At 43.4% G+C, this 25,959-nt stretch overlaps 3 protein-coding genes across 6 annotated transcripts in view; 1 reads left to right on the forward strand and 2 right to left on the reverse strand.

Annotated features, from left to right (window-relative positions):
* Positions 1-445: 445 nt before the first annotated feature.
* Positions 446-8,404, reverse strand: ccnt2b (cyclin T2b). 2 transcript variants are annotated; one of them, XM_088440246.1, is made up of 9 exons: positions 8,204-8,404; positions 7,653-7,734; positions 7,438-7,566; positions 6,430-6,490; positions 4,423-4,485; positions 3,519-3,564; positions 2,418-2,581; positions 2,280-2,350; positions 446-2,207 (listed from the first exon to the last, which is right to left on the reverse strand). In XM_088440246.1, exons 1-9 carry the CDS (start codon positions 8,359-8,361, stop codon positions 1,209-1,211), a joined length of 1,773 nt encoding a protein of 590 aa, XP_088296372.1. In that variant the 5' UTR covers positions 8,362-8,404; the 3' UTR covers positions 446-1,208. The 2 variants fall into 2 exon arrangements, with proteins under 2 accessions (XP_088296372.1, XP_088296362.1); XM_088440236.1 differs by having other exon boundaries at positions 2,418-2,632.
* A 1,401-nt stretch (positions 8,405-9,805) lies between these two features.
* Positions 9,806-22,013, forward strand: LOC148427837 (transmembrane protein 163a). Of its 3 annotated transcripts, none has more exons than XM_088440256.1 (8): positions 9,806-10,058; positions 11,336-11,455; positions 16,814-16,857; positions 16,932-17,023; positions 19,513-19,609; positions 20,738-20,849; positions 20,923-21,064; positions 21,215-22,013. In XM_088440256.1, the coding sequence occupies exons 1-8, from the start codon at positions 9,866-9,868 to the stop codon at positions 21,357-21,359; spliced, it is 945 nt and encodes a 314-aa protein (XP_088296382.1). In that variant the 5' UTR covers positions 9,806-9,865; the 3' UTR covers positions 21,360-22,013. The 3 variants fall into 3 exon arrangements, with proteins under 3 accessions (XP_088296382.1, XP_088296391.1, XP_088296400.1); XM_088440265.1 differs by having other exon boundaries at positions 21,117-21,366; XM_088440274.1 differs by having other exon boundaries at positions 21,132-21,366.
* Positions 22,014-23,636: 1,623 nt separating this feature from the next.
* The window catches only part of mgat5 (alpha-1,6-mannosylglycoprotein 6-beta-N-acetylglucosaminyltransferase), a 38,811-nt gene continuing 36,488 nt past the window's right edge, over positions 23,637-25,959 (reverse strand). Inside the window, exons 15-17 of the mRNA XM_088440223.1 lie at positions 25,477-25,551; positions 25,203-25,360; positions 23,637-25,111 (exon numbers count right to left, since the gene is read on the reverse strand). Coding sequence (XP_088296349.1) covers positions 24,913-25,111; positions 25,203-25,360; positions 25,477-25,551 — 432 coding nt within the window. The 3' untranslated portion in view covers positions 23,637-24,912. The remainder of the gene's footprint in view (positions 25,112-25,202; positions 25,361-25,476; positions 25,552-25,959) is intronic.

Genomic DNA, 25,959 nt, shown 5'->3' on the forward strand with positions numbered 1-25,959 from the left:
TGTGTAAAATCTTCCGCCACGCGCAAATGAGCTGAGGACGTCGGAGTGGACCAGTGTGCGTAAAGATATTGTCGATTTTAGCAAAGGCGGACAACATCATGAGTCGTTCAAAGTAAAATACCGAAATAGTTTGGTCAAAATATTACTTCGGCCATTGTTTTTAAGCTAATTAGGGTGGGTGGAGGGGGCGGGTGTATTTGCACATCAAAAAGGTGGTTTTATCTTCCGTTTGCAAGCAAGCAGGGGCTTAAATTAGATGGGGAGTAAATCCAACATTACGAGGCCGGGATGCTACCACCTGCATTACATGGCACTTGCTCTCATTTTCACTTGCTGGGCCAAATTAAGGGTCTTAAAAGTGCGCACGGTGAGGAAGGCACGGAGAATGCGACGCGGACCACGGTTAGTGTTCAAAAAGGGTAAAAGGTGCAGTGGACGGCATCAGTCACTTTTACACCTTTATTTGGGTTCCCAATACACAAATTGAAGAGAAGCATCTGCTTTAGATCTCAAGAGACACCAAAGGCATTGACCAACAATTGTAAACGTGAACTGCAGTCCTATTTACACCATCTTGTAACAGAAATTGGTATTTTCAGACAATTACATATATCAATACAATGGTGGTGCGACTCGCAGTACAATCAAAAAGGCCTCTTACAATTTCCACCGCTGGACCAGAAATGCACTTTTCACAGATGTCACAATAGCTTCCATTGCCTATCTAAACCGGGTCTGCCTGCGGAGCTGGTGTGCTGCTTGTGGGAGACCCTAAGGGACGAAAAGAAATGAAGATAAAGCAGCAGGTGCCCCAGGGAGGTACCAAGGTTCTGGTGTCTTTACATTTGATGAGGTGGTGAGCCCCAGCACAAACAGGTACTAAAACACAAAGATTTGTTCCTATATTAAAAAAGTTCACAACCTGAGATTTTTAGTGGAACATTTGGGATAAAAACAAATTCACCATGTAAACTGCTGTGATGGCTGCAAGCGCGAGCTTTGCGGCTTCCCTTTGTTTTGGATTTTCCAACATGCGCATTCAATTCACGTAAGTAAAATGTCCGTCGCGCACAGCTCGATGCATAACGCTGTAACCAAGGACAGCTTCACAAGAATCGTCAGCGGTGCGGGAGTCGAGAAATCCAAATAACTTAAGACAAATATTCTTTTTCCTTCAGTCTGCTCAACGGTAATACGGTAGCGTGTGGTTATAAATTCATTCCTTGGGCACTTAGTAAAGAGTCCAGCATGTCAAAAGTGTCTTTGTAATCAGTGTGTTGGCCGTTGGCAGTCGTCAACAGGCCGTTGGTACCGTCGTGGGCGTGGTGCTCCATCATCCTCTGCCCGCCGTCCGAGTAGTGGGCCGAGCCCATCGCCGCCTTGGAGCTCCTGCCGCCCTTGGACGAGTGATGGGCGTGGTGGTGATGGTGACCCGCGTCAGGATGAGGCCTCTTTCGGGAGGAGCCCGAGCCGCAGTCGCCGGCGTGGCCGGGGGGAGCTCGCTGGGACGCGGCGTCCGCCCGGCAATTGCCGCCCAGGGAGTACTGGTGGGAGTGGCCGTGTTTGGAGTGGCGGTGGCCGGCGTGCTCCTTGTGCTTTTCTTTGCCGTGATCGGAGCCGGCGTGGCGCTCCGCCGAAACTTTGATCCTCATCTTCAGCTCCTCGCTGGTCGCCGAGCCGTTCTCGGCGAAAGAAGCGGGCGCCCGAGTCTTTTTGGAATTGGATTTGTCTCGCCTGCCGTCGCCCGGCACCGTCTGACAGCGCTTCTTGTGATGGTGCGAGCCAGAGACGGGAGGGGGCGCGTACACGTCTGCGCCGGCCTCCTCTTTGATACCGTTCTGCAGAGCCAGCTCCGCTGCATGTTTCTCTCTGTACTTTTCTAGAGTTAAGACTTTCTGCGGCCGCAAAAAAGGCCCCGCGTTTCCAGCTAGCTGCGGCGCTTTACCGGCAGAGCCGCCGGCGGTTTTGTGTTCCTGTTTCAACACGTTGAAGTCCGAATGGGGGGGCTGTGAGAAAGGGTCGCCGAGCGGCTGGTAGGAGGCATAGGGCCCCGCCATGGCACCGAGGGACATCTCCGCAGAGTCCGACGCCGAAGCGGAAGGGAAAAAGGAGGCGGCGACAGCGGGAAGGGCGTCCGACGAAGACCCCTGGAATGCACCGTCCGCAGCGGGACCGTCCGTCTTTGGCTTCTTAGCGGCTTGTATGGCCTGAAATTCATTCAACGCCAAGTGTCAGAAGTGGAGCGGAAGCCGCCCACCTGACGAGCGAAGTCCACATACCCTCCAGTTACGTATCCTCTTCAGCCTGCTAGGCGTCTTCTCCAGAATCTGGAGGAATTCGTGCGTGAGCTCTGCAAGCACAAAGAGTGGCGTCAGGGGCCGCCCGCTCCCCGACGCGCCCTTCCCGGGACGTCTCACCGTCCAGCAGCTGCAGCGTCACCGTGCGGTCCACGTACTCCCACCAGTGCTTGCCGTCCGTCGACACGGGGATCTCCCAGTTGGACCACTTGCAGGCGAGGTGGATACACACGCAGGCTACCACAGTGGGCCGATACTGCAGGCAGAAGGTGGTGAGGTGCAAACTGTCGGGAAAGATGACAACAGCGGGACACAAGACGTAGGTCAGCCGAGGGCTTTAAAAAACAAACAAACAAACAAACAAACAAACAAAGAAAAAACACGCACATTCAATCAAAGCACAACAACTTTCCACCAAGCAGAACACTTGAATTCAGCTTATGCGTAGACGGGCAAAACGATGACATGTAGCAGCCACTTGCGGGTAATCGCTGTTCCTATTTAGAATGCTCGATCGCTTACAACGAACAAGTGAAGACGGGTGCTTTGGAAACTCTCCCGTTTCAATTATTAGCATAAATGTCTTTATAAATGAATGCAAAATGAATCGGTTGCGCGTCTCGGACGTCTTCGCTTCGGGTGTTTGTGTTGCCAAGCACGCCCCGAGCGACGAGACTCATACGATACCGGATATGCTTGAGCCTTTTGCTACAGTTCCTAAAATGAAGACAAAGGAAGGTCACTGGTCGTGTTAAGACAATGAGTGGTGACCTCCTGCCGTAACGTTGTGCGCGCGCCATCAAATCTGTTCTACGTCGTCATCGACCGCTTAGAAGTTAAAACCATGAAATTGAGGACACGAAAGGTCTTCCAAGACATTCGCGCCCACGCGGAATTCACATTCACTTTGCAGTATAGTTTTTTGGGTATTTGTTAGTCGTGCTAGTCCGTACTAGTCAAAAGGCTACCATCTGGGTGTTTTTGACCTATGCACTGTGTACCAAACAGCGGCGAGAGGTAAAGGACACCACTACATTCCACGCTGTGCATTCAACCCCTCTGTGCCAAAGCCCTTGTACAATACACCGCATACAGCAGCCTGGCTGTTTCTGGATTCTCAGGGTCCAGTTGCACACAGGGTGATGGGCACAGGAAGGGGGCCTGCAAGACATGAAGCTATAGTGCGCCATTAAAGTGCAATAATGGGAACAGGATAATAACCTGTTGGTAGCCATGAAATAGGAAGTCTGTGCCAAATCCTTGCTTGCTGTAAAAGGAAGGAGAAAGTTGGTTTTAGAAGCCAGTTCACGGGTTGCTACAACACAGTCATGGTCGTTGGGGTGTCACGGTTTCAATTTCTCTTGCCTCTTAAGTCTTTACCCCGGTCACGTTTGATTCAATAGGAATGGGCGCCGGTGCCAAGACTCTGCTCGGGCGCTTTGTTTAGTCAAGCGCAAAGCCCATCATGCAAATGCCGGTGAGCGCCATTTAAGCGGCCTCGGTCCGCTTATCGGCAAACTCCGTCCCGTTCGGTTCCCTTGAGCTCAAAAGTGAACGCTACGCAGACAAGTGGGGACGCCAATGTAAGAGCGAGCGTTTCATTGTACCGACAAACTTGCTTCTTCACTGTGCCCCTGACAATATACACTCTGAGCTGACAAGAGACCGGCCTTAGGATTAGATTTTGTAGGGAAAAAATGTGATTCCCACTATTATGAACACTTTCCTGCGCCTACCATAGCATTTTTGTTTGGCAGTTTCAATCATTAATTTTCACATACGTCTGAGGAAAAAAAACGACATTTTTACTGCAACGCAACCAGGCCGAATGTGCCCATCCGACAATGTTTTTTTTTTTTTTTTAAAACTTTGATCCAGACCGGATATTTGGACAACTGCGGTTAAAGAGCCTGAAAGTATTGGTACAATGCAGCGATCAAACTTAAGTTCCACTGCTAACAAAAGGTGTTTTGAATCTCGAGAACCAGTGACACCCCTGATAGGTTTTGACTCAAAATTCATGCATTTGCAGAAGACAAACTTGGTTCCCAAATTGCACCTGGTTTAAGAAAAATAGCACCTTGACAAGACTCAATCGTTAGCGCAAAAACAAAAGCTCACAAACCTCGTACGAGCTGGGAGCACCGCACAACATCTGTGTGTGGATGATCTATAGTTATTTCAAAACCTGCAAACAAGACAAAGAAGGGTGAGGCATTAAAACATGGAGGTTTAATTTATCGCAGAGGAAACACTCAGACACATGCACACACTGCATGTCATGAATGACGCGTCAATGACCGCATTCTGTTTAAACTGAGGTCGGGTCTGTTGGCAAATTCAACAAAGCCGGGTTGGATTTGTCAGGCGTATGCATTCCGATACGGATCCACTGATACCGGCAGAGATCCGCCCCCAGTCCTGCAATGCCTGCTTGCATCCACAATGTGTCACCCATTAAGTATAGGGTAATACAAAAATAAGTATCGGGAACGGGAGATCGACAGACAGGCGGATCTGTGCGGCGTCTGCTGTAATGCGCACTCTGTACCGGTGTGTCATGGTAAAGAAAGAGCTCAGCCGAAAGGCGAAATTCTCAAATTATCGCTTGATATTTGCACCTGCCCTCACTTATAGTCGCAAGCCGTGGATCCTGAGCGAAAGAACAAGATCCCCAATACAAGCGGCTGAAATACATTTCCTCCGCAGGGTGTCCAGATTCTCCTTTAGAGATAGAGCGAGAAGGCCTTTCCTCCAGGAGGCGTTCAGTGTCGAGCCGCCGCTCCTCTATGTTGAGAGCAGCCAGATGACGTGGTTCGGGCATCCGGCTAGGATACTTCCCGGATACCTCCTTAGTGAGGTTTTCTCAGTATGTCCCACCGGAAGTCTTGTGCACTGTAAATGTGCAATGCGCCACGGCCACCTCAGTAATCGCTCCCCATAAATGACTCCACCAACTAGTTGATTGTTGGTGATAGTTTTGTTGGTCGACGCAGTGTCGTTCTCCTCGCAAGGCTTGACATTTGACATACTCGGCTCGGTGCCTATTTTAGTTGCCAAAATAAGTTTGTTGTGCTGCCTTTTTTCATTCTAACGGGCTTCAGAAAACATTACTTACTCCACGTCTGTTGCCATAAACCCAAATCACTTCCAAACCACTGACGATACAACTCTGTCTTTTAGAAACAGTTTGCTTTCTTTAGCAGTAGCCATGTTGCCCTAGCCTTCTGTTTGGTGTGAGCGTGAAGTAAGTAAGAGGGATGCGGGAGCTACAGAAGGTCACGAGAAGGCATGGGTTGATAACCGGATAGGCAATATATTCTGGTTTTTAAAAGCGACCGTTATTTAAAACCACCCAAATCTGTCAAAAACCGGTAAGTTGTTTTTCCATCCCGCCTCAACTGCAACAGCGGTATGCAGTGGGATCCTCCTGTCAATGATTCCTCCTCGGCTGCAACAGCCAACCACATTGTCTATTTCCTACTTTTATGGGATTTAGTATCAATATAATTTTGGTCCTGCAGCTGAATACAGTGGGTGAATGGCTAATTAATGCAGGTAACGTGGCTAACACTGTATTATATGTCACTTTCACACAGCCTTTTACATGCTATCGCCCAAAGTTGTACGCAAGCTGTCTAGCCTGCTTGAGTGTGGCTGAACAAGGCGAAAGAAAATCAAACCTTTCCTCCCACCCAAAAAAATAAAGTCAGCCGTGGGGAAAGATTTCGGTTTTTGAAGACGATCTTGTAGTGATGTGAGTAAGCTAGTGAATGAGTGAGTGAGTGTGAGCGAGAGCATGTGGGGAAATACACTCTTGCGAACATAAAATGACAGAATCCACATTGAAATATTGATACACAGTCCGAATGAATTGAAATAAAACTACCGTCACTTAATGGTAACTTACTTCAAATAAATCATTCTGTAATTCTGTAACAATATTTAACAAAACTTGATGTTCTTTTGCATGTGCAAAAGAAGTAAAGCTAATCAGAGACCACCCTCCCCAAATTTTCCAATGGTAGGATGCTATATATGTCCATATAGCTAAGCCCCCCCATATCAGAACAGGAAAAACACGTGTAAAAACTCACCCAATGTTTGCAAAACATGCGTATAAACAGCTCACCCAGTGTTTGCAGAACGATGGTTTCCAGTATGCCGAGCTCGTGTGACTGCTGATGGAATGCCTGGAAAGTAACAAAGGATTAGACCACACATCTGTTCAAGGATGTAATGTATAGAGCCTTGTCATCTGCTGTTCTTTGTTATAGAACATTTAATTAAAATAAATAAAACAAAATTATTTATACATGGATGCAATTATGATTAAATTGCATGTAGCCCATAAGAGACATTTGTAACTTGAGGTTTCATTTGTAGCTTTATCCCTACCACACGCTTTATTTCAGTTGAACTTGGGCTCATTTCACACTGCAGGGCAAAATGCTCAATTGCGGCTTTTTTGTGACGTTCACATTTCCAGATAAACGTGACTTGTTTTAATGCTAAAAACGCCCCAAACTGTCCCACATGCGCAATGACGGCATAGTGACATCACAGACATCAGAGGTGGGCAAACCGCGGGCAGCTTCCGGCTGTTTATCACCACTAGTTTAAGTTTACTGTAAAAATTTGAATTATTGTAACACAAAATGCTTAACTAATTACTAATATTTCTTAACATAGATTAGTGAGCGAGTTTGTGCAAACCTTTATCTATTTTGCATACACATCTCCCACTTAACACAGAACTGGAGAGCAACTGATACTTTGCATGTGGTGTCATTTCATCAATGAAGGAGAAGTAACAGAGCTTTAGCAGTGGCAGTATAGCATGCAACCCTAGTTATATATAATCCTTGTTCTAGAAATGAAATTAAAAAACAATATGAGCTGTGCGATGTAATTTGCAATCTAGCAAAAAAAAATCACCATATGAACATTAAAGAAATGTCATCAAATACAGATATCAGAATGTATGTGCATCAATCTCAGTTTACAAACGTGATTTAACTTGATTCTACTAAACATGAAGAGATGTGTTTATCCTGCAGATTGTGTGGTCTGAATCAGCTGAAACGTTCAATTCCTTTTCATGAGGATAAAAACATCCAAGGGCATCATAGTAACTCACATTGCTTTTCGTGTCAAGTGCAGGCTCTTGGGGGTTTATGCAGGCATGGGCTATTTTGATGACGTGCTCTAGTTTCCGGGGCTGTTCCTCAACTTTAGCTGCCAGGAACAATGTTGTTTGGGAGATAATCTATAGTGACAATTGGCATTCATTAAAGGCCGATGGTATCTGTTAATTACACCAGCATGTCTCAGCACACACTTTACAAGACTTACATTTCTGTGGAACTTGGTGAAAGAGTGAATCATATAAAATCTGTGCATGTATACTATTGCGGTGTTGATGATCAGTTGAGAGCTGTGCCCACAGTTAAGGGGGGGGGGGTGATGACGGCTTTAAAACGGTTAAATAGAAACACGTTTCGTGACTGTAAATTAAATATAGTTGTTGGCACGTGTAAGTGAAAAACACTTCCGATTCCAAAAGAGAGCAGAATAAGATTTCACTTCAAAGTGACGGCATAACTATTCGCAATCTGATTCTGCAACGATTACCTCATTGTGTGAGCTAACAATGAAAGGTACAAAACAAAAGCTAACCTAGCGTGACGACTGGGACACCACCGGTAAGTTGTGATTAATGTCATCTGAGAGACCTTGTGTATTTTACTAGCAGTGCTTCACCAAAGGCCAAAAGAAAATGTAGGAACGCTTCGTGATACGCATATCGAGATGAGAACCAAATATGCACCGCTAACAGTTTGATAAGCTAATGCTAATCTAAGTTAGCCGTTATCCAGAGAGCGAGCCTCTGGCTCAAAGGATACACGTTGAGCCTCTGGCCAATATCTTGGATGAGATTTGCGGCTTGTTGTCGGTAAGAAAGTTCCCTGTCAGCCTCGATCCCGCAGCGTCGAGACGGCGTGTTTTCGAGCTGTTCCCGGGTGAAGAGCCATTTCGTTGAGGGTACCCGGTGCACCGCCATTACGCTCCCACAACCAAGCCCGACCGGGTAGCATCCGGAGGCAGCGAGGTGACTCGAGAACCGGAAAAACGTCAACAAAGGCCGAGCTGCTGCCACACTTCGTGGCCCGGCAAAATTATAGCGCCCTCTAACGACTGGGAATCCAAATGGGGATTTAAATTAAATTGGCTCCTTGATTTATGACTTTTTCTTCTCGACGTTTTTAAAATCAGTTTTTGGAACAAAAAGAACCATTTATTAATTCGATTTTTTTGTATGAGGCGTATTTTAGCAACTCATAGCATTCACCACTGTCCAGGTATTGCAGGTATTGTCTTTCTGCAGCCAGTAGAGAGAGCCTCCATTTCATAATGGAATTCATCTCCTTGGTCAGCAGGCTAGCTCCAATTTTGTCCATTGATTTCAATACAGAATCTGAAAAGCTCATAGGAAATTGCTTAACCAAGAAGATCGACTATGTAAACTATTTTAAAAAAGATAACGCTTCTGTAGAATGTAAAATAAACACAGTTACGCTCAAATTGTATAGTTCCATCCACTAAATTAATGAGTTGAAACAAATAGCGTTTTCGCTTGACCAGAAGTGTCCACAAATCACTATTAAGTCAAAAGGTAAAATGTGATGGAAAACAGCTGGGGTGCGGTCCTCGAGAGCACCTCCAGCTCGTTTTGAACTTTCCATGGAACCCTGCTCCAAAACACTTGATTCAAATAATCATCGTAGTTTTCTGGCTGCAGCAAACTTTGATGATGAGCAAATCATGAATGAGCACTGTGGGTTTTTTTTTTCGTAATACCCTTTTTTTTTGGGGGGGGGGGGGGGGGGGGCGTGACGTGCAGCGTTGCGCCCCACGAGGACAGGTCGCTATGGCAACTGGTGCCCGCCGGGTGGGTCAATCACGCGGACTTGGTCAGCCCGTGTCATTAGTGAACATGTGATGTTTTATCACTACGGCGCCACTTGTGTACCAGGCTATCTCTTGTGTTTGCTGGGACAACACGGTTCAGTTTTTGTTGTGGCACTCATTTAGACTTGCAGTGCCGTATCACTTGACCCTTAGTTTCTACATTTGATCTTAATCTATTCCACTTTTGTGTGTTTACAACGTCACAACAGAAACGGACCCCATACTGGATGGGCTTCGCAATAATAGTGAAGACTATAACGAGGCGGCAACTGTTCATTATCTGTTGCGAGCTGGTGACAGCTGAGCTGATTGACTCTTATCACACAGTCTCCAACCGGGCCCTCGATCAGGCTTGTCAAAGAATTTGGTGCGCAACAATTTACAATTAAAATATTTTGATTATCCATCTTGTCATAGACTTTGCAGTAGATTTGGGGGGGGGGGGGGGGGGGTATAGTAAGAGACATGGTCACACAGGGAGACTCCCAGGCCCATGGGCCAACCTCCTCCCCTCCCTTCCCCTTGTCCCCCTCACCTCTCACGCGGGTGTGACATTTTTCAAGCGCCTCATAGAAATCGCCAAGCAGCTCGCCGACATGACGGACTCCAAACCGCCGGACTCGGCAGCAGCCAAGGAGCCCGCGGGGGTAAACGGTCAGCGCGAGGAGCAGGCGGACTCCCCCAAGCAGCGAGAAGACCGCCGGCGTCACCAAGCCACCAACAGTAGTCAGGGGGAGCTGATCAAGATGGACCAGGAGATGAGGATTACCGAAAACATAGAGGACGGAGGTAAAGTTAACACTGTGCGGAAAAATTCACAAACGGATGTGCCGAGGGATACCCATGACGGTTTTCATTTGAGTCAGAGAGCATCTTGATAAATACAAGCATACTCCCTTTTTGCGTATTTGTTTATCACGTGATTTGGCGACATGGTTAATTGTGCATTTCAACGTGCAGGACGTGTTATTGGTTGAACGCAGAAAATGATTTTTGTGGTGGAAGAGTTTTCAACATCAAACCAGTGGTTCTAAAGCGTTTTATCTGACCCAACAACCCCCCCCCCCCCAAAAAAAAAAAAAAAAAAAAAAACTAAATAAACGACATTTAACGTAATATTCAAGGAAAAGTTTATTAAAAAATATTTCATGGCTCAAGTAATGAACGACCAGTACGGCCTCACCTGTTTTCCAAGTTTGCGTTCGATGCTCTGTAGCTGAGCGGTGATTGGTCGTTACCTGAGCAACTGTGACGTAATTTTCAGTCAAGTGGGGGAAAAGTAAAAAAGGGCGAATTTTGCAGATTCATTCATATCCCATAAACACAATACAGTACAGTACTAAACCAAATACTTAGTTTCGACGAGTGGGACCGCAATGGACATACTGCCAAGATTTTTGAATAAACAAAAATTAAAATATTTTCTTCCTGAAGAAAGAGTTCATTAACTATATTATTTTAAGCCAGTGTAACATTATTGAGAGCTGGAACACCAACATATGCTTTAATACCAGGGTGTAATAGAGCTTGTTCAACTAAAACGTATTGCACAAGGAAAAAAAAAACAAGCTATTTGAAAATAATCCATTCTAAAAGCTTAGATACAAATGTCTTTTATTTAGAAGTAAAATAGGGCTCCATTGTACTTGAAGCTCCAAACTTGATTAGATAAATAAGGCACTTCAACAGTTTTCTGTTTGAACATTTAATTTTGTGATTCTTTCACATAACTCTTGTGCAGTGCTCTTCTCAAAGAGTACGTTTTTAACCATTGTTGCATTTACAGTATGCCAATGCAATGCAATACAAGCAAGCGGGAATCAGGGCAAAAGAGTTAAGGAAAAACTCTTTTTCCCTGATTTCCGCTTGCTTATAAACATTTTTAGACTTGCAGTCAGATTGTGTCAATGTACAGTATGTCAAGCTTCCAGAAGAGAACCTTGCATGTGCCATCTGAATCAAAAATAATCGTGCTTTTTGGTAGAATGATGAATTTTAGGGGAAAAAAAAAGTTAGGAGTGGATCCTCGAGTCGAATGTCACCATGCCTCATGATCCTACCTGCAGGTCTTCTGGAGAGCAGCATGCGCCTGAAACCACATGAAGCACAAAGCTACCGCAAAAAGGCCTTGTGGGTGTCTTGGGCGTCCATCGGAGCCACCATTATCCTTGCCATTGCTGCCTTCAGTGAGTGACTGGACTTTGTAATGTTCAAAGGAAAATAAACTGCAAATTTGTGAAATCCATTACAAGAGCTGCATTATATAGTCAAATAATTGATGCTCAGGTTCGATTCACCCTATTAGAAATGTAGTATTTTTTTTTCATAATATGCTCATTATTATGGCAGTGATGTGTAGTGGCGTGGAAAAACAATGGATCATACTGACAACTGTTTGCAATGTACATAAAACTGGTGCACAAAACATCAGAAACACATGTCGTTATGTATCATAGTTCCATATCCAGAATAATTAATTTGGCTCAGGATTTAAGGATAATGTGCGCTATCTGTTCCACGTATTATTCTGTACTACCATGAGTAATGACTAGAGAAGCACATAAAATAGTGCTGACCTTTGTCAATTGTAGAACTTGAAAAAAAATGTTTGTGTGCTTGGACAAGAAGGAATTAGTAGATGGCAATGAATGGTGGGCTTTGAGATCTGTTGACGCCTATTCAAGTCTCACAATGCAGAAACTACAATCAAATGAAATGAAATACCAATTGATACACTATATTATTTTAAAGTCCACTCTTCTGTACCAAAAGTGCAACAAACACACCTAATTCAACGACAAATCATAGCTTCAGGGTGACCTATTCTAAGATAATAAAACCATGCATCTTTTTTTTTTTTTTTAAATTCACAGACTTGATTAATTCTCTCCTGGGCTGCCCTTTTTTGGCCCTTTTGATAGTATACGTGATTTTACTTCAGAATGAAGCATTTTTGCAGTATGCTCCAGGATGAAAGAGAGCATAGTTCATGTTGTTGAAAAACACATTGTCCACTTCCTTTCCTGATATGGTTGCTGGAGCGGTGGGCCAGCTAGGTCCTGAGGTGCCCTCTGTGTCATGTGAATGTTAAACCATCGGAAAAGTTTGTAGTTGTTTTATTAAAGGAAACTTTTCATTTTCTAGCTCACATGATTCATGTGTAGCGTGAAGAATTTGGACTTATGAAATTGTGTCAGTAAATGCCTTGTCATCTTCAAACACGCAACTAGTTCGAATGTGGGTAGCCACCAGCTGCTCCCGTTTCCGGATACATCTGTTTTGTTAAACATTAGCATTGCATCGCTTGCGTGTGTGAAACTTGTCATGTGCAGCAGTGTCGTGTTTGCTTTTTGCTGTATCTGTCACCATGTTCACGAGACACCTAAAATTTCTCGTACAGCTCATGCTGGCTTATTGCTGCTCCTTGAAAGATTTTCAATGAGTGTGAGGAATGCAGCTGAGATCTATGTCATTGCAGCTCAAAACGCCTCCCATGGTACAAGTTTTGGCAATATGGAAAAATGAGCCTGTGCGCCTGTCAGATGTGGGAAGCATGTAGTCCAAGCCAATTAACTACTGGTGTGCTCAGCTTGTAGAGTCCTTTGTCATTTCTCCTCTCAGTTTCCAATAAAGGAACCAGGAAACGAGTAGGGACAGATTGACGTGTCTGAATCGGATCCGTAGCTAATGACACGTCAGGCTCAAAATATTTCACGTTATGGTGTTAGGCCACGGGTTTGCAACCATTAGTGCCAAAGGATCACTTTTTATGTATAAAATCATGCCAACGGGCCAGATCATTTGTAGAAAAAAAAAGTTATTTCATTTAGGTCAGGGGTCGGCAACCTGCAGCTCCGAAGCCACATGTGACGCTTTCATTCTTACATTGCGGCTCTCCGTGGTGTGTGTGTGTGTGTGTGTGTGTGGGGGGGGGGGGGGGGAGCTTGCTTCAGATCGACTACGTGGACGGCGTAACAAGCGACACAGTGAATTGCAGTCAATAAAGTTTGCGCGATTGGGCGACATCTACATACAGCACGTGTTCAGTGCGACGGGACACGAAAGGTGACACAAGACAGTCAGACAGTTTCGTGAAGGTAAAAAAGAAATACTGTATAAGGCGGCCTTCAAAATGAAAAACAGCCATTTTAAACGTAAGCTATATCTGAACATTAAAAGCTAAAGCACTTGAAGAATTGTTATCACAAAATAAATGTCATCTTAATGCCCTGGCGTGTGAATGAGGATGGATTAAAACGTTGGCTCAGTCTGCTAGTTCTTTTCTTGAAACCAAGAGGGTAACAACCTTGGCTAAAACAAACACCGCTAAAAGCTAAATGATGAACAGATTGCGTACACAAGAAATACAGCACGGCAAAAGCAGATTTCACAATAAGATAACACAGGTAAGTAAACAATAGAAACACTTGATGAATTCTTAACACTGAAATAATCTCATCTTGATGCCCCTGTATACATATACATATATACATATATATATATATATATATATATATATATATATATATATACACACACATTAAGCGCACAGTCTGTGTTCAAGCCTCAAAAGGTTTCATCAGTTCATCCGGTTATGGTTTGCACAGAAGTCAGAGGTAAATTCTTTGGCAAATGTAAAGGGACAACTTCAGTAAACGGCTTCAGTAAACAAATAAATATCGTTAGAATAGGAAGACACGAGACATATGTGCTTAGCTTTATGAAAGGCAAGGAGAAATGGCAACATAGAGCCTGCAGTTTGTCTCGCCACCTAGCATGAGGCGAATTAGCTATTACATCTCATTTAGCTTGTTTGCTAGCCATAAATTGTGCTACATTCACATGGTCATCATACTTGTCAAATAAAGAATGACCGATTTCAACCTTGTATCAAATGCTCCTGTTTTCTTGCCACTTTTCAGGGGAAAAGATGTTCAGCTCAGGCTCAGTAATTTTCATTTTTAATCTACACCGTAGGTGTACTTTGCAGTATACTGACACAATATTGACACAAGGCTGTGCGTTTTTGATCTGCACTAATCGTCAAGAAGGTTGTTGATACTGCCAATGGTGTGTACAAACATACCTCCACAATATGTGCTTTAAAATGAAACAGGCAGAAACAAAATGTAGAGACATGATGAAAGAAAAGGAGGAAATGCAGGATTTTGCCATTTCTTGCAGCACAAACACCATGAAAGGGAAGAGAGCTCTTTGCTTTCATGGCTGAGGCGGGGCTCTAAGCCCCCCCTGGTGACTCTCCCTAAAAATAAACTGGGGAGGAGAGGCATTCTTCCCACTTCTCATTTGCATTTTCCTCCCTCTCTCGTCTCTTCCTCCCTGTCTCTCTTTTGCAGGTGTACAAGATTACATGCAGCATTGTGTATCATTCAATATGACTCCTGTAAACTATAGTGCAGAACATTCTAGGAATGGTACAATGCATTCTGGAACTCTCGAGGCAGGTTTGCAGTAGGATCTAAAAATCCCCCCCCCCAAAAAAACAAAAAAAAAAAAAAAAAAAAAAAAAAAACAAACAAAATAGACCGCTTCTCTGTTCTTCACAATTCAACTGATGCAGAAAAGAATTACACATGTATCCATCCATCCATTTCCTTCCTTCCCATTATTGTTGGCAGGGGTGCAAGGGCAGCAACCTAAGCAGACAGCTCCCCCCCAACCCTTCTAACAGCATCTCGAGGTGTTTCTAGGCAACTTTGGGAGGGAGAAAATCTCCATAGCATGTTCAAGCTTGTCTTCCCTTTGGGCCTCCTCCAGGTGGAGTCAAGCATCCTGGAACCATATGCTATAGGCACTACATCTGGCTCCTCTCAATGCAGAAAAGTTGGGCTATTTTCAGACCGTTCTGGATTGCCAAACATTTCACCCTATCACTAAAAAATAGCTTGAAAACTCTCTGGAGAAAATGGTCTCTTGTATATTGGATCTTGTTGTTTTGATCACAACCATAGCTTGTGACCATAAATTGATGGGATTTTGAATCAACTGCTAAATCAACGGACAGGATCAGAATCGCTTTGCTGCAGATGCTGGATTGAAGTGGTCGTAGACCTCTCACTTGTTCTGTCTTCACTTGTCAACAAGACCCTGTGATACTTGACAACTTGAAACTACTTGGGGCTGGATCCCAACCATGACTTGGGGAGAGTACTCTATTCTTTTCTAAAATCCAATTGGCAAAACATTGAATACATTCAGTTTAAAATGGCTGAAAATGACATTTTGACCACCAAATGATTAAAAGTGAATGATGTGCTTTGTTCTACGTGGGTATCATTTTTCCATTGGTTTGCTCTCAGCAAGGAACTTAGCTGTGTTGCCCTTTGTGCCATGTGTTTTAATTATTTCCTTTATTTATTTAATTATTTGTTTCTTATTACTGTATTTGTACGTATCAAGCCTTGAAACCTTGTTTATATACTGCTTGTTTAAAAAGGGGCGGATAAATAGACATGATTGACCAAACATAATGAATAATGATTTCAATATTGACCAAAAGGATCGTGATCATTATTTTGGACAATCGTGCAGTCCAATTCTGAGGCTATCAAACTGAACCCCATCAGCATCTCGGCTGCAGAGACATTCTGTCCATAAAAGTAAGACAAGTGGCGAGAGGGCAGCCTGGTGGAGTCCACCCCTCATTGGAAACACATTTGACTTACTGGTGGCAATCTGGAGCCAACTGACACATGGTTAAGGGACTGAATCAGGTATTAGACAACCAATTCACCATACTCCTGTAGCACCACTCCCAAGACACTGTCAAATACTCTCTCTAAGTAGACGTCTCTGGTTGGGTGATTTCTCCCATACGGAGCTGGTCCCAATCCACAGTCAAAATTGGATAATCTAGGTCCAGAGATGGAAACACCCTGTCACACTCTGACTGTAGTCATTGGGGCTTCTACCCACTTGCCAGGTAAACAAGCCAATCTCATACAGCATCCGGCGCACTTGGCCACTCTCACAATGGGAATCCTGCATCCATATATCCATGAACTTCACCATTTGTTCTCCCAAGGGTGGTGGGCATGCTGGATTCTCTCCCAGCTTTGTTTGGGCAGCAGGCAGGGTACACGCTGATTTGGTAGCCAGCCAATCACAAGTCACAAAGACAAACAACCATGTTTTTGGAATGTGGGAGGTAATCGGAGTACCCAGAGAAAACCCATGCAGACATAGGGAGAACATGCAGACTCCATACAGGAAAGCCAGAGTATTGTGAGGCGGATGTGCTCAACACTCTTCCAACTTGCCGTGGAATCCTACATTTTACTTAAAAATAAATACATGAATGAAACATGATCAATCTGACTATAATTCCTAGTCCACTGAGATATTTTTGGTCTTTACCCATGCATCACCCATCTACAGATTTCAGTGGAGACAGTTTGTTTTTCTCCCACATGACTCCTCTAAATTTTTTGGTCCTACTCATTTGCTGTTCCAAAATGATGGCTGTGTACAAGAAATTCAAATCTTAAAGACTGCTCAACAGTACTTGTTCCGGTGTTTTCCAGCTGTTTCCATCATGCGACACAGTGCTTCCGCGTTTGGATTTGCTGTAAGTGGAATTTACATGAGTAAATGCATGAAAAATATGCACAAAAGTTCTTAAATCTCCTTTCGTGTCTTCAGTTTGACGCCACTTTGGATGTCCTGTCCTCGGTCATCGTACTATGGCGTTACAGCAATGCTGCAGCTGTCCACTCAGCTCATCGGGAATACATGTGAGTCCTGCTATAGACGGAACCTACTGTACAGTATGTGTGCCAGTGTGTGTACAGTAAACTTACTCCATCGCGGGCTCAGAGGGGGCCGTCCCACTCTTTAGCAAATTTTGGTCCAGTCGTAACTCAATTTTGTTAATTTTGTGGTATGGATTCCGCTTTCAGACAATTGGTTATGAGAGAGCCATTATTGAATGTTTGAACCCGCTGCCATCTTCGTTAAATATGTAATGTATGTATCATGTATATGTTTAATGTAAGGTACATCTTTGGACATGTTTATTGCTGTGTTTTGTGAGAGATGTGATGTTTGGGTGGATCATTGGCAGAAAAATAAGCACCTCCGCTTAACATGTGGAGGGCGTGGCTTTGCTTCCAACTCCGGCCTTCCTGTATGGCGTTTGCATGTTTTTCCGGGGGCCGCATGGGCTTTCTTTGGACACTACCGTTTCCTCCCGCATTTCAAAAAACATACAGGGTAGGTGCTTTGGACACTCAAACTCATATATGTCAAACTCCAGTCCCCGAGAGCCGGTATCCTGCATGTTTTCGATTCTTCTCTCGCAAACACACTTGATTCAAATGATTAGGATTGTTTTCAAGCACCTGTAGCGCTTGCTAATGAGCTAATTGTGTTACAATGCATTATAATATATAGCGCCCCCCCCCCCCCCCCCCCCCCCCCCCGAACAACAAACAAACTAACTAACAAAAAAAACACTCCTTAACACTTTAAAAGGATAGTGTGTTGGATTTAGTCCGTTTTTCCATTACGGACAGCAGGGGGTGCTGCATGTGCTGCATTTACCATTGTCCATAGCTATAACAAACATGGCTGCCACCCCACATGTAATATATATAATATATAAAATATATAATATATAATTATATAATTTCATGATAACTAGACCTATGCGTATTTTGAAAACATACTGTCTGTCTTTGAGAAGACATTCATTTGCAAGTTTTGGAAATTTACAATCACTTAATTTATTCCTTTTTAATGAAAATCGTACATACTGTCCCTTTAAATTTATAACATTCATCAAAGCAGTTGATAACATGAATGCAGTTCACTTAGTTGCCTTGAGATAGCGCTGGTGTATTGTTGCTATGCAGAAAACTTTGTACATTTTTATTTTATATTTCCAGCGATCTGGACATCCTTTCCATGTCCAGGGGAGTAATAATATTTATTTTGGGATAGTTTTGAGCATGTGCTTACTTTTAGTTAAAGGTCTTTTCACTGGATGTGTAATGGGCGTAATGAGCTACATTTAGAATGCCAAATGCATATTTCCAGCTATTTTGGTGAGAGTAATATCAAAGTAATGCCATATTAGTGCAATGCCTTACATTTCAACTACAGTAATATTATAACGTAACTACAATTACTTTGGAATGACAGTAATAAAAAATAAATACTACATTAGTTTTGAAGTAACTTGCCCTACACTGTGTTTGTGTAATACAGTATTTTATTTCTTCTGCCTCTGTCTCAATATACTGACTGCTTTTGAATGTGTTTGTATCTTTTGTTAGTGTTTTTAAAGATCTTTAAAATTGCTATAAATGTTAAATGAATGCCTAGGGAGTATTTAAATGAACCATTTCTACATTGTTGGTTTCACTTACAGCAGCCAGGGGATGCTCTGAAACATACCCTCTGTGATGGACAGAGTGTTACTGATTGTAGTGTAGTTTGTTCTTTCATGCGGGATGAGACCTCTGCTTTGGTCCATTGGGAGCAATTACAGACTAGCAACTCACATATCTTGACCTGGCTGACTGTGAGTAAGATTCCTCCAAAATGAAAGCATGATTTTCAACCAACTGTCTGAGAGACTTGTACTTTTCTGCAGTCACAGGATAAAGGATAAAGGATATCTGCGGCACACAACTAACAGAAAAAAAGCGTGTCGCTACTGCTTCTCCTAATTAACATGAATGGCATATTTTAGTCCAGATCAGAACACTTGGTTCAAATTTCATGTCAATGGCTGCTCTAATGACAAATGTCAACATTTAAAATACCTTAGTTCAGTACTTGCAAGCCTACCTACTGATCTTCATCAACATCTCAATCATTGCCCTCTGCCACATTCACAGTCAGAGAAGTAAATAATGAGTGGTTGTCAAGGTAACAAGCGCAAGATATTTCATCAGTTAGATGGAAACAGAGCACCTACCAACCAGATGTTGTCAGGTGTGTTGTATCCAATGCATGTCCTGCTATATAAAGTCCCCAGCACCTTAGCTCCTAGGATCAAGACACACAACGGCATGGCGACAACACACCATGGTGTCACATCCTCTGTTACCGCATGCGCTCAAAATCCAAATGTAAAAAGACAGCCTTTCTGTATGCAGTAGCCAATTATGTAATGCCATTATTCCGATTTGGACGCTCATATTTTGGTCAGATGCGGTTCCACTGTATTCTTTGGAGGTGTAGTTCTGCTACTGATGTGCCTTTTTTTCTGTCACAGAGCCTGCACAATCCTGGGTGTGATTTTCATCTTGTCATCCGTGTGCATAATGGGTAAGGCCATCCATGACCTGGCCACCAAGCTGCTGCCTGAAGTGGTAAGAGCAGATGTTATGACACAAGCAGCACTTAAAATTTTAGCAGCAGGGTAAGAATTTAATCTCAATTGAAAATGGAGGGTTTATGTTATATTATGTAATATAATTAAATTGACTAAAAGACACTGCTAGTTTTCTATTAGTAACTCTTCTGCTGAAGATACTTGTGTTTGGGTCACATGGGGGCAGAAACCGGAGTGGAGGCCAATCATTCCTGACATCCAGCACAGACGCGTTACCTCTTGGTAATAAGTGCTGCGCATCTTCGTTCGACATTTCTAGAACAGGCCCTAAGAACACATCTGTTGTGTGATGGGAGACGCCTCTGTGTTAGAAGAAACAAACTTTGATGAGGTGATCTCGAACTGAGTTGTAGTGTCACTTCTCAACCCGAGCCACACTATCGTTCTGCAAGCGTGTTAGCAGTGTTAGTGTCACTGGCAGCAGCTGAAGGGTGACACAAGGTGAGAAAACTGTGGAGTTTTTACAGACTTCAAAAAGTGGTCATCGCTGTAGACTGTAGAAGTAAAAGCAACCATGAACCAACTGAGAAATCTACATGGAAAATCTCAGAGGTTTGTGGAACACCAAGATTTCTGAGTCTACAGGGCGACGAACGGCTGAAGATGATCCCCGCTTGCTGTTTGTTCTTCGATTTTTGCTTTTTCCAATTCAGGAGAAGGCTTTTTGCATGTCAAGATTAAATGTCAAAGCATAATTCACATTCTGGTCGAGGTTTCTATGTCACATAGTCAGTGTGTCTTTTTTTTTTTTTTACTCCCCCCTGGGCCAGAATGCCAACCCAAGCTCAGACTGCATCAATGTGTTGAATGTCTGAGTTTTAACGTTGCTTTTGGAGTCTGGTTTGTGTTCATGTACAGAGTAGTTACACTTTAAGGCTTCTTAACAAAGAAGATGCACCGACAATGCAATCCTTAAATTACTTTATGAACGGAAGTCCTTGCAGTGAGTAAGTTAGCGTTAGTCAAGAAGGTCAACAGAATCTTGACTCAAAACATGCAAACTTCAAAAACTATCTTAATGAAAGAGAAAAGAATGAGGACCTGGTTCAGAACCCTGAGTGTGGCTGCAATTGCAACGGTAAAGTCAAACCCTCTTTCCCATCAGGATGATTTCCTCTTCAGCGTCTCCATTGTCAGCGGAGTGGTCTGCATCTTCCTGGCCGTGATGAAATTCATGCTGGGAAAGGTGCTCACGAGTCGGGCGCTCATCACCGACGGTACGCCATTCACACTTGGGGAGGGAGGCCATCATACTGCAAAAGAAAAGTAGCTTCTTCTTTGTCATTGTAGGCTTTAACTCCCTGGTGGGAGGCATCATGGGCTTCTCCATTCTAATCAGCGCTGAGGTGTTTAAGCACGAGCCCATGGTGTGGTACCTCGACGGGACAATAGGTGTCCTGATTGGCCTTATCATCTTTGCCTATGGGGTCAAGTGAGTAACAGGTCTTTCTCGTGGTTTTAAACATAATGCCTTAACTTGCTAGACCTTCCATCTGCAGGCTTCTGCTCGACATGATACCACGAGTGAGACAAACCAGGAACTATGAGCGCTTTGAGTGACGGTATACCGTCTGGCCCACAGTGGAGAAGATATGGCCAAGGAGGCAAGGATGGGAAAGAGCAAGGCGCCCCCTTCCAACTTGCCAGAGACTCTCTGCAGAATCCGTTTGCTGATACCAACATCCATGAGGTTGAATAATTCAAGAAGAGGAGGGGACTTTGCCTAAGTTGCTGACCGAGAATGGGCTGCAGGAACGGGTTCCACAAAATGCCTTGCCCAACTTGCAACATTTTTTTTTTCCCCATTCATCCAAGAGGCTTGCCTCTGTACGGCAGTGCAACAGGTCACGGTAGATTCAGCCCACAGAAGGAGTGAAACTGCAGCAGGAATGTAAAGAACTATTCTGCTCTGCTACTTTCAAAAGAACAAAAAACATAAATACTTTTTTTTTTCCCATTGTGGCATCAGTGACTAACAGAACGTACACTCTGCTGTGAATCCTAGTGAAATATGTTCACTAATGACTTGGTGAAATGTAGTAGTATCCAGATAGCTTAAAAAGTGTTTCATTCTCACATCTCGTGTGCAGTTATGGATTTGGGGTACAAAATGCAATTAATTGTAACTCTGTCAATTTTGTTTTGTATTGTAAATCTGTCTATTGTTTTGACAAGAAGTTTGTGTTGTTCTCTTCCCATGTCACAAATGTGGACATAAATGACTTTTGTATGACAACAACCACTGATACACTTCACATAACAGTAAAAAAAGTCATCTGTTGTGCTGTAAAGTCAAATGTTTAACCAGTCAGGAGTCATTTTTTCCACATAAAAAGAGAAGGTTTATTTAAAATAAAATCATATTCCTCTTACTCTGAGAACTGCCAACACAAAAATGCCTTTGTGTTCATGTTTTTGCCAATGGGAAACATTGCTGCTCTGGATGGTAAGTGCCAGTGCCAGCCCCCCCCCCCAGTATGAATTTTACAAAACAGAACTTTGAAACTCATTTGTATAAAGGACAGCGCTGCACATATCACAAAAAGGATGTGTAATGTGGGCCATTAATTCTGTGCTACTCAAATTGATATCAGCCCCTTTCTTAAATGAAAAGCCAAATCCATTGTAAAAATGTCAATTCAAATGTCTCAGCTTAATGTTACGTATATTTGATGAACGTCAATAAAATAGTGATGGAGAACAACAATTTGCTCCAGTTCCCTCTTTCAGATGTGAACTGTATAGATCTTCATTTAAGCCACAATGGTAAATGTAAATGAAGAGACATAAACATGCATTTGTTAATAGGCGTGGTAAAAAGTATAAGGCTGACAACGCAATGCCACTGCGCGATGATAACTCATCGGTTTAGAGCGCGGCGGTTCGTACAACTACTGCCCGCATCTGTGAATGGCAACGTTAGCAACAAAGTGAAGTGTCCAGGCTGGTCCACGAATACATTAACGCATTGTAGTAGATGTCGTCCAGGGCCTATGCATCAACAACAGATTTAATTCTTATCATTACAAGACAAGTGATTTTAGAGTGCTTATTAAGGGCAAATATCAAGATTATTGTAGTAAATTGACCGGGAAACATACACAGTAAATTTACTATTAAGTGTTGTTCGCTTGGAAACTAACAGTTTTATCCATTCACAAAGCTTCCAATACACAAATGTTACCAAGTATACAGAATGTTTTACAGGTGTAAAATATACTACTGTAGATATGAGGAAAGGTATTTCAATTCAGCAGAGGAAATCAGAATACCAGAATTTGGGTGGGAAAATCAAAGCAACCGATTCTAGAGACCGCTGGCAGATAAAGTTATGAACCCAAGGTTTGTTTGCTTTTTTTTTTTTTTTTTTCCCTCTAAGAGGTGATAATCAAAGCATATGATTACATGAAAGCAGTATGGTAAAGGCACATCATGCTTTGAAACACTGACTTACTGTAGCTGCATGCCACTTACTGCATCTGATATGAAAAAAAATCAATAGAAATATTAACCAAAAAGAGCTGTTGTGCAAACTTACGAGATCACGTATGCAACTCCTATCGTATAATGAGGCACGTTTGCTGCTGTTTTCCCTTTTAAAACAGAGATGATAGGAATGAGAGGAACTGTTCTATTTAGGCATTATAACCATAGAAGCGTCCCTTGAATGAATGCGACCATTCAAGAGCGTTTTATTGATATAACCAAAGTATTGCGCCTCTAAGGAACGCTCAAACCCAACAGAAGCATACCATGCCTCCCTCTGGTGGCCATACATGGAAACACATGTACGTATTCAGGTATCTTCTCAAATTTCTTTCCATAAATAAAAGACACACCTCTTATAAATAAAGTCCCAAGAACAAAATCACTGATGAACATCAGTATATAAAATAAATTAAAACTTTAGAAACCCATACAAACAATGTACAGTGTTAATAATATTTTGCTGATCTTGTGCAATTACAATTTAGTAGTGCACTTTCACCCATGATGGTTTGGGGTTTTACATGTTCTTTGTATGCATGTCTGCAGGCAAACAGAGTTTTGTTGGCATCAGAGGATTTGGATGTATTTGAATGCTGATGAAGACTATGTTTCCATGGCTCTTGATAAACATGGTGACTATAGTTTTCTTGCTAGCATTGGCTGAGCAATACAACTGATATCGACCATGGTTATACACTGCACGTGACATAATCAAAATAATAAATCTTGCCATGGTGCACTACGTCCTCAATCCACCTAGAGCAGGGGTGTCCAAAGTCGGTCCTCGAGGGCCGCTGTCCTGCATGTTTTCCAGGTTTCTTTTCCTGACACATCTGATTCAAATGATCAGGATCGTTATCAGGTTTCCGCTGAGCTTGCTGATGAGCTGATCATTTGAATCAGGTGTGTCAGGAAAAGGACCCTGGAAAACGTGCAGGACAGCGGCCCTCGAGGACCGACTTTGGACACCCCTGACTTAGAGCAATGACCCTGAACAGGAGAAGCGATGAAAATGACAATCAGACTCCCGCATCATGGCGACGCCAAGGCAGGCTTTGCTTCAGAAACTGGGGCCATCACTGATGTGGCTCGCACGAGATGATAAGCGTTGAAACCATTCCTACAACCTACTATATTCAGCATCTACGTTTTTTTGTTTTGTTTTATATATTACACATCTTTAAATTATGTATGCAATTTGTGAGGAAAACAAAAACCCTTCCATGGCTAAAGATCAACAACTAGACATCTCAGAAAATGATCATACATCCAGAATAAAAATCTAGATCTCTATACAATAGTTCACTTTCATTACTTTAGTACAGAAGTTTGTTACAGTGTAAAACTAGCCATCTGTTTAGTATGTGTGTGTTGGGGGCGTGGGCGTTCCAGTGTAAACCTACCTAAAGAAAGAAGGGAGTCAGATTAAGCAGGGAAGGGGAAGCAGAAAGGAGAGAACGCGCGGGAGAGGGTCAGCTGGTAGGGTGCGACAGTTGGCCTTTGTTTCTGCTGAACCTGGAGACAAACGGGACGCCACTTACTGAATGATATGTGCTGCAGTTGAAACAGTTTTTTAAGTCCAAGATGACTCCCTTTGTAGATTCAAGTAAAGTTATACCACTTCTGGTCTAGTCCTGCCAAAGAGCCGACCAAACAATAAATATGATGAACACACACACACAGTCATGTGTTTCGTCTGGCAGAAACGCTTCCCTCGGAGGAGTCTGACAGGGTTTGATCAGACAGTCCACACGGGAGCCGGTCCTCTTCTTAAGGTGTGTGCTGCCAATGCTATAGGCAGGTTTTGCACAGTGCCACCTGGCCCTTCATGTAGTCGCGGCAGGGGCAGACACGCTTGAGCGACTGGTGGGCCCCGGCGCAGCTGAAGAGCAGCAAGTCGGACTGAAAGATGCAGTGGCGGCGGCTCTCGCTGTAAGCCGGGACTACGGTGTCTGCGCTAGACTCCACCGTCTGGCAGTCCACGCCAAACCTGTTGACAAACACAATCGTAAATCCAACACTGCCGTTATTAAGTGCAACTTGATGCCAAAACAAGGTCCAATTTTGTGCTTGTACACCACCTGGCTAGATCCTTGTCCTTGTTGAGGTGCTGAAAGAAGGACGGCTCGCAGATGAGCTGTTGTTCCTGACACACCTGCTTACAGGAGCGTCCTGGCTCCGCCATTTTCACCTGCAGCGCACTGAGCGGAGGCCACATCACCTGACCGTGACAGAAGTCCTGACCACATCACGCAGCACATCAGTGCATCGTAATAAGTACCCCGTTAATCCAAGTGTCAAGACATTTCTGATTGGCTCATTGAAATGTCTCACACAGGGCAGAGAATAATGTACCTGGTTCTCAATGAAGGCATTGACTCTCTGCAGCATCCCCTCACAGGTGAATTCAAATGGCAGATAAGGCTCAATCTGCTCACGCAAAACAAAGAATACAATACTGTTATAGTGCCTATGCAAAAGGTTTAACAAGCGTGTGTGTCTCAAAACAAACGCGTGTGGCTCAACATTCTAGTCAGAGCTACAGTATTGTATTTTGCGTATAAGTACAGTAAGTGGCCGGGGCATATTTCACAAGACAAGTCTTTGTGAACATCTCTAGGCAACAACAACTGGCTCTGCCTGGCAAATAATCATCATAATAATAACAGAAAAAGGAGCATGAAAAAATAAAACACTTCCTATTATTCGCTTGCTCGGTAAAATCACGCTGTAAAGGCCTCGGAAAAAAAGACGTAGTAAAGGCTATATTCCATCAATGACACGATCAGTCACTGGCTATGCTTCCGGGTTTGAGCCCGTATGTATGTGCTTGACATC

The sequence above is a fragment of the Hippichthys cyanospilos genome, chromosome 2, assembly GCF_059441005.1.
Source record: "Hippichthys cyanospilos isolate Australia breed blue-spotted pipefish chromosome 2, RoL_Hcya_1.0, whole genome shotgun sequence".
In the NCBI taxonomy this organism is placed as follows: domain Eukaryota; kingdom Metazoa; phylum Chordata; class Actinopteri; order Syngnathiformes; family Syngnathidae; genus Hippichthys; species Hippichthys cyanospilos.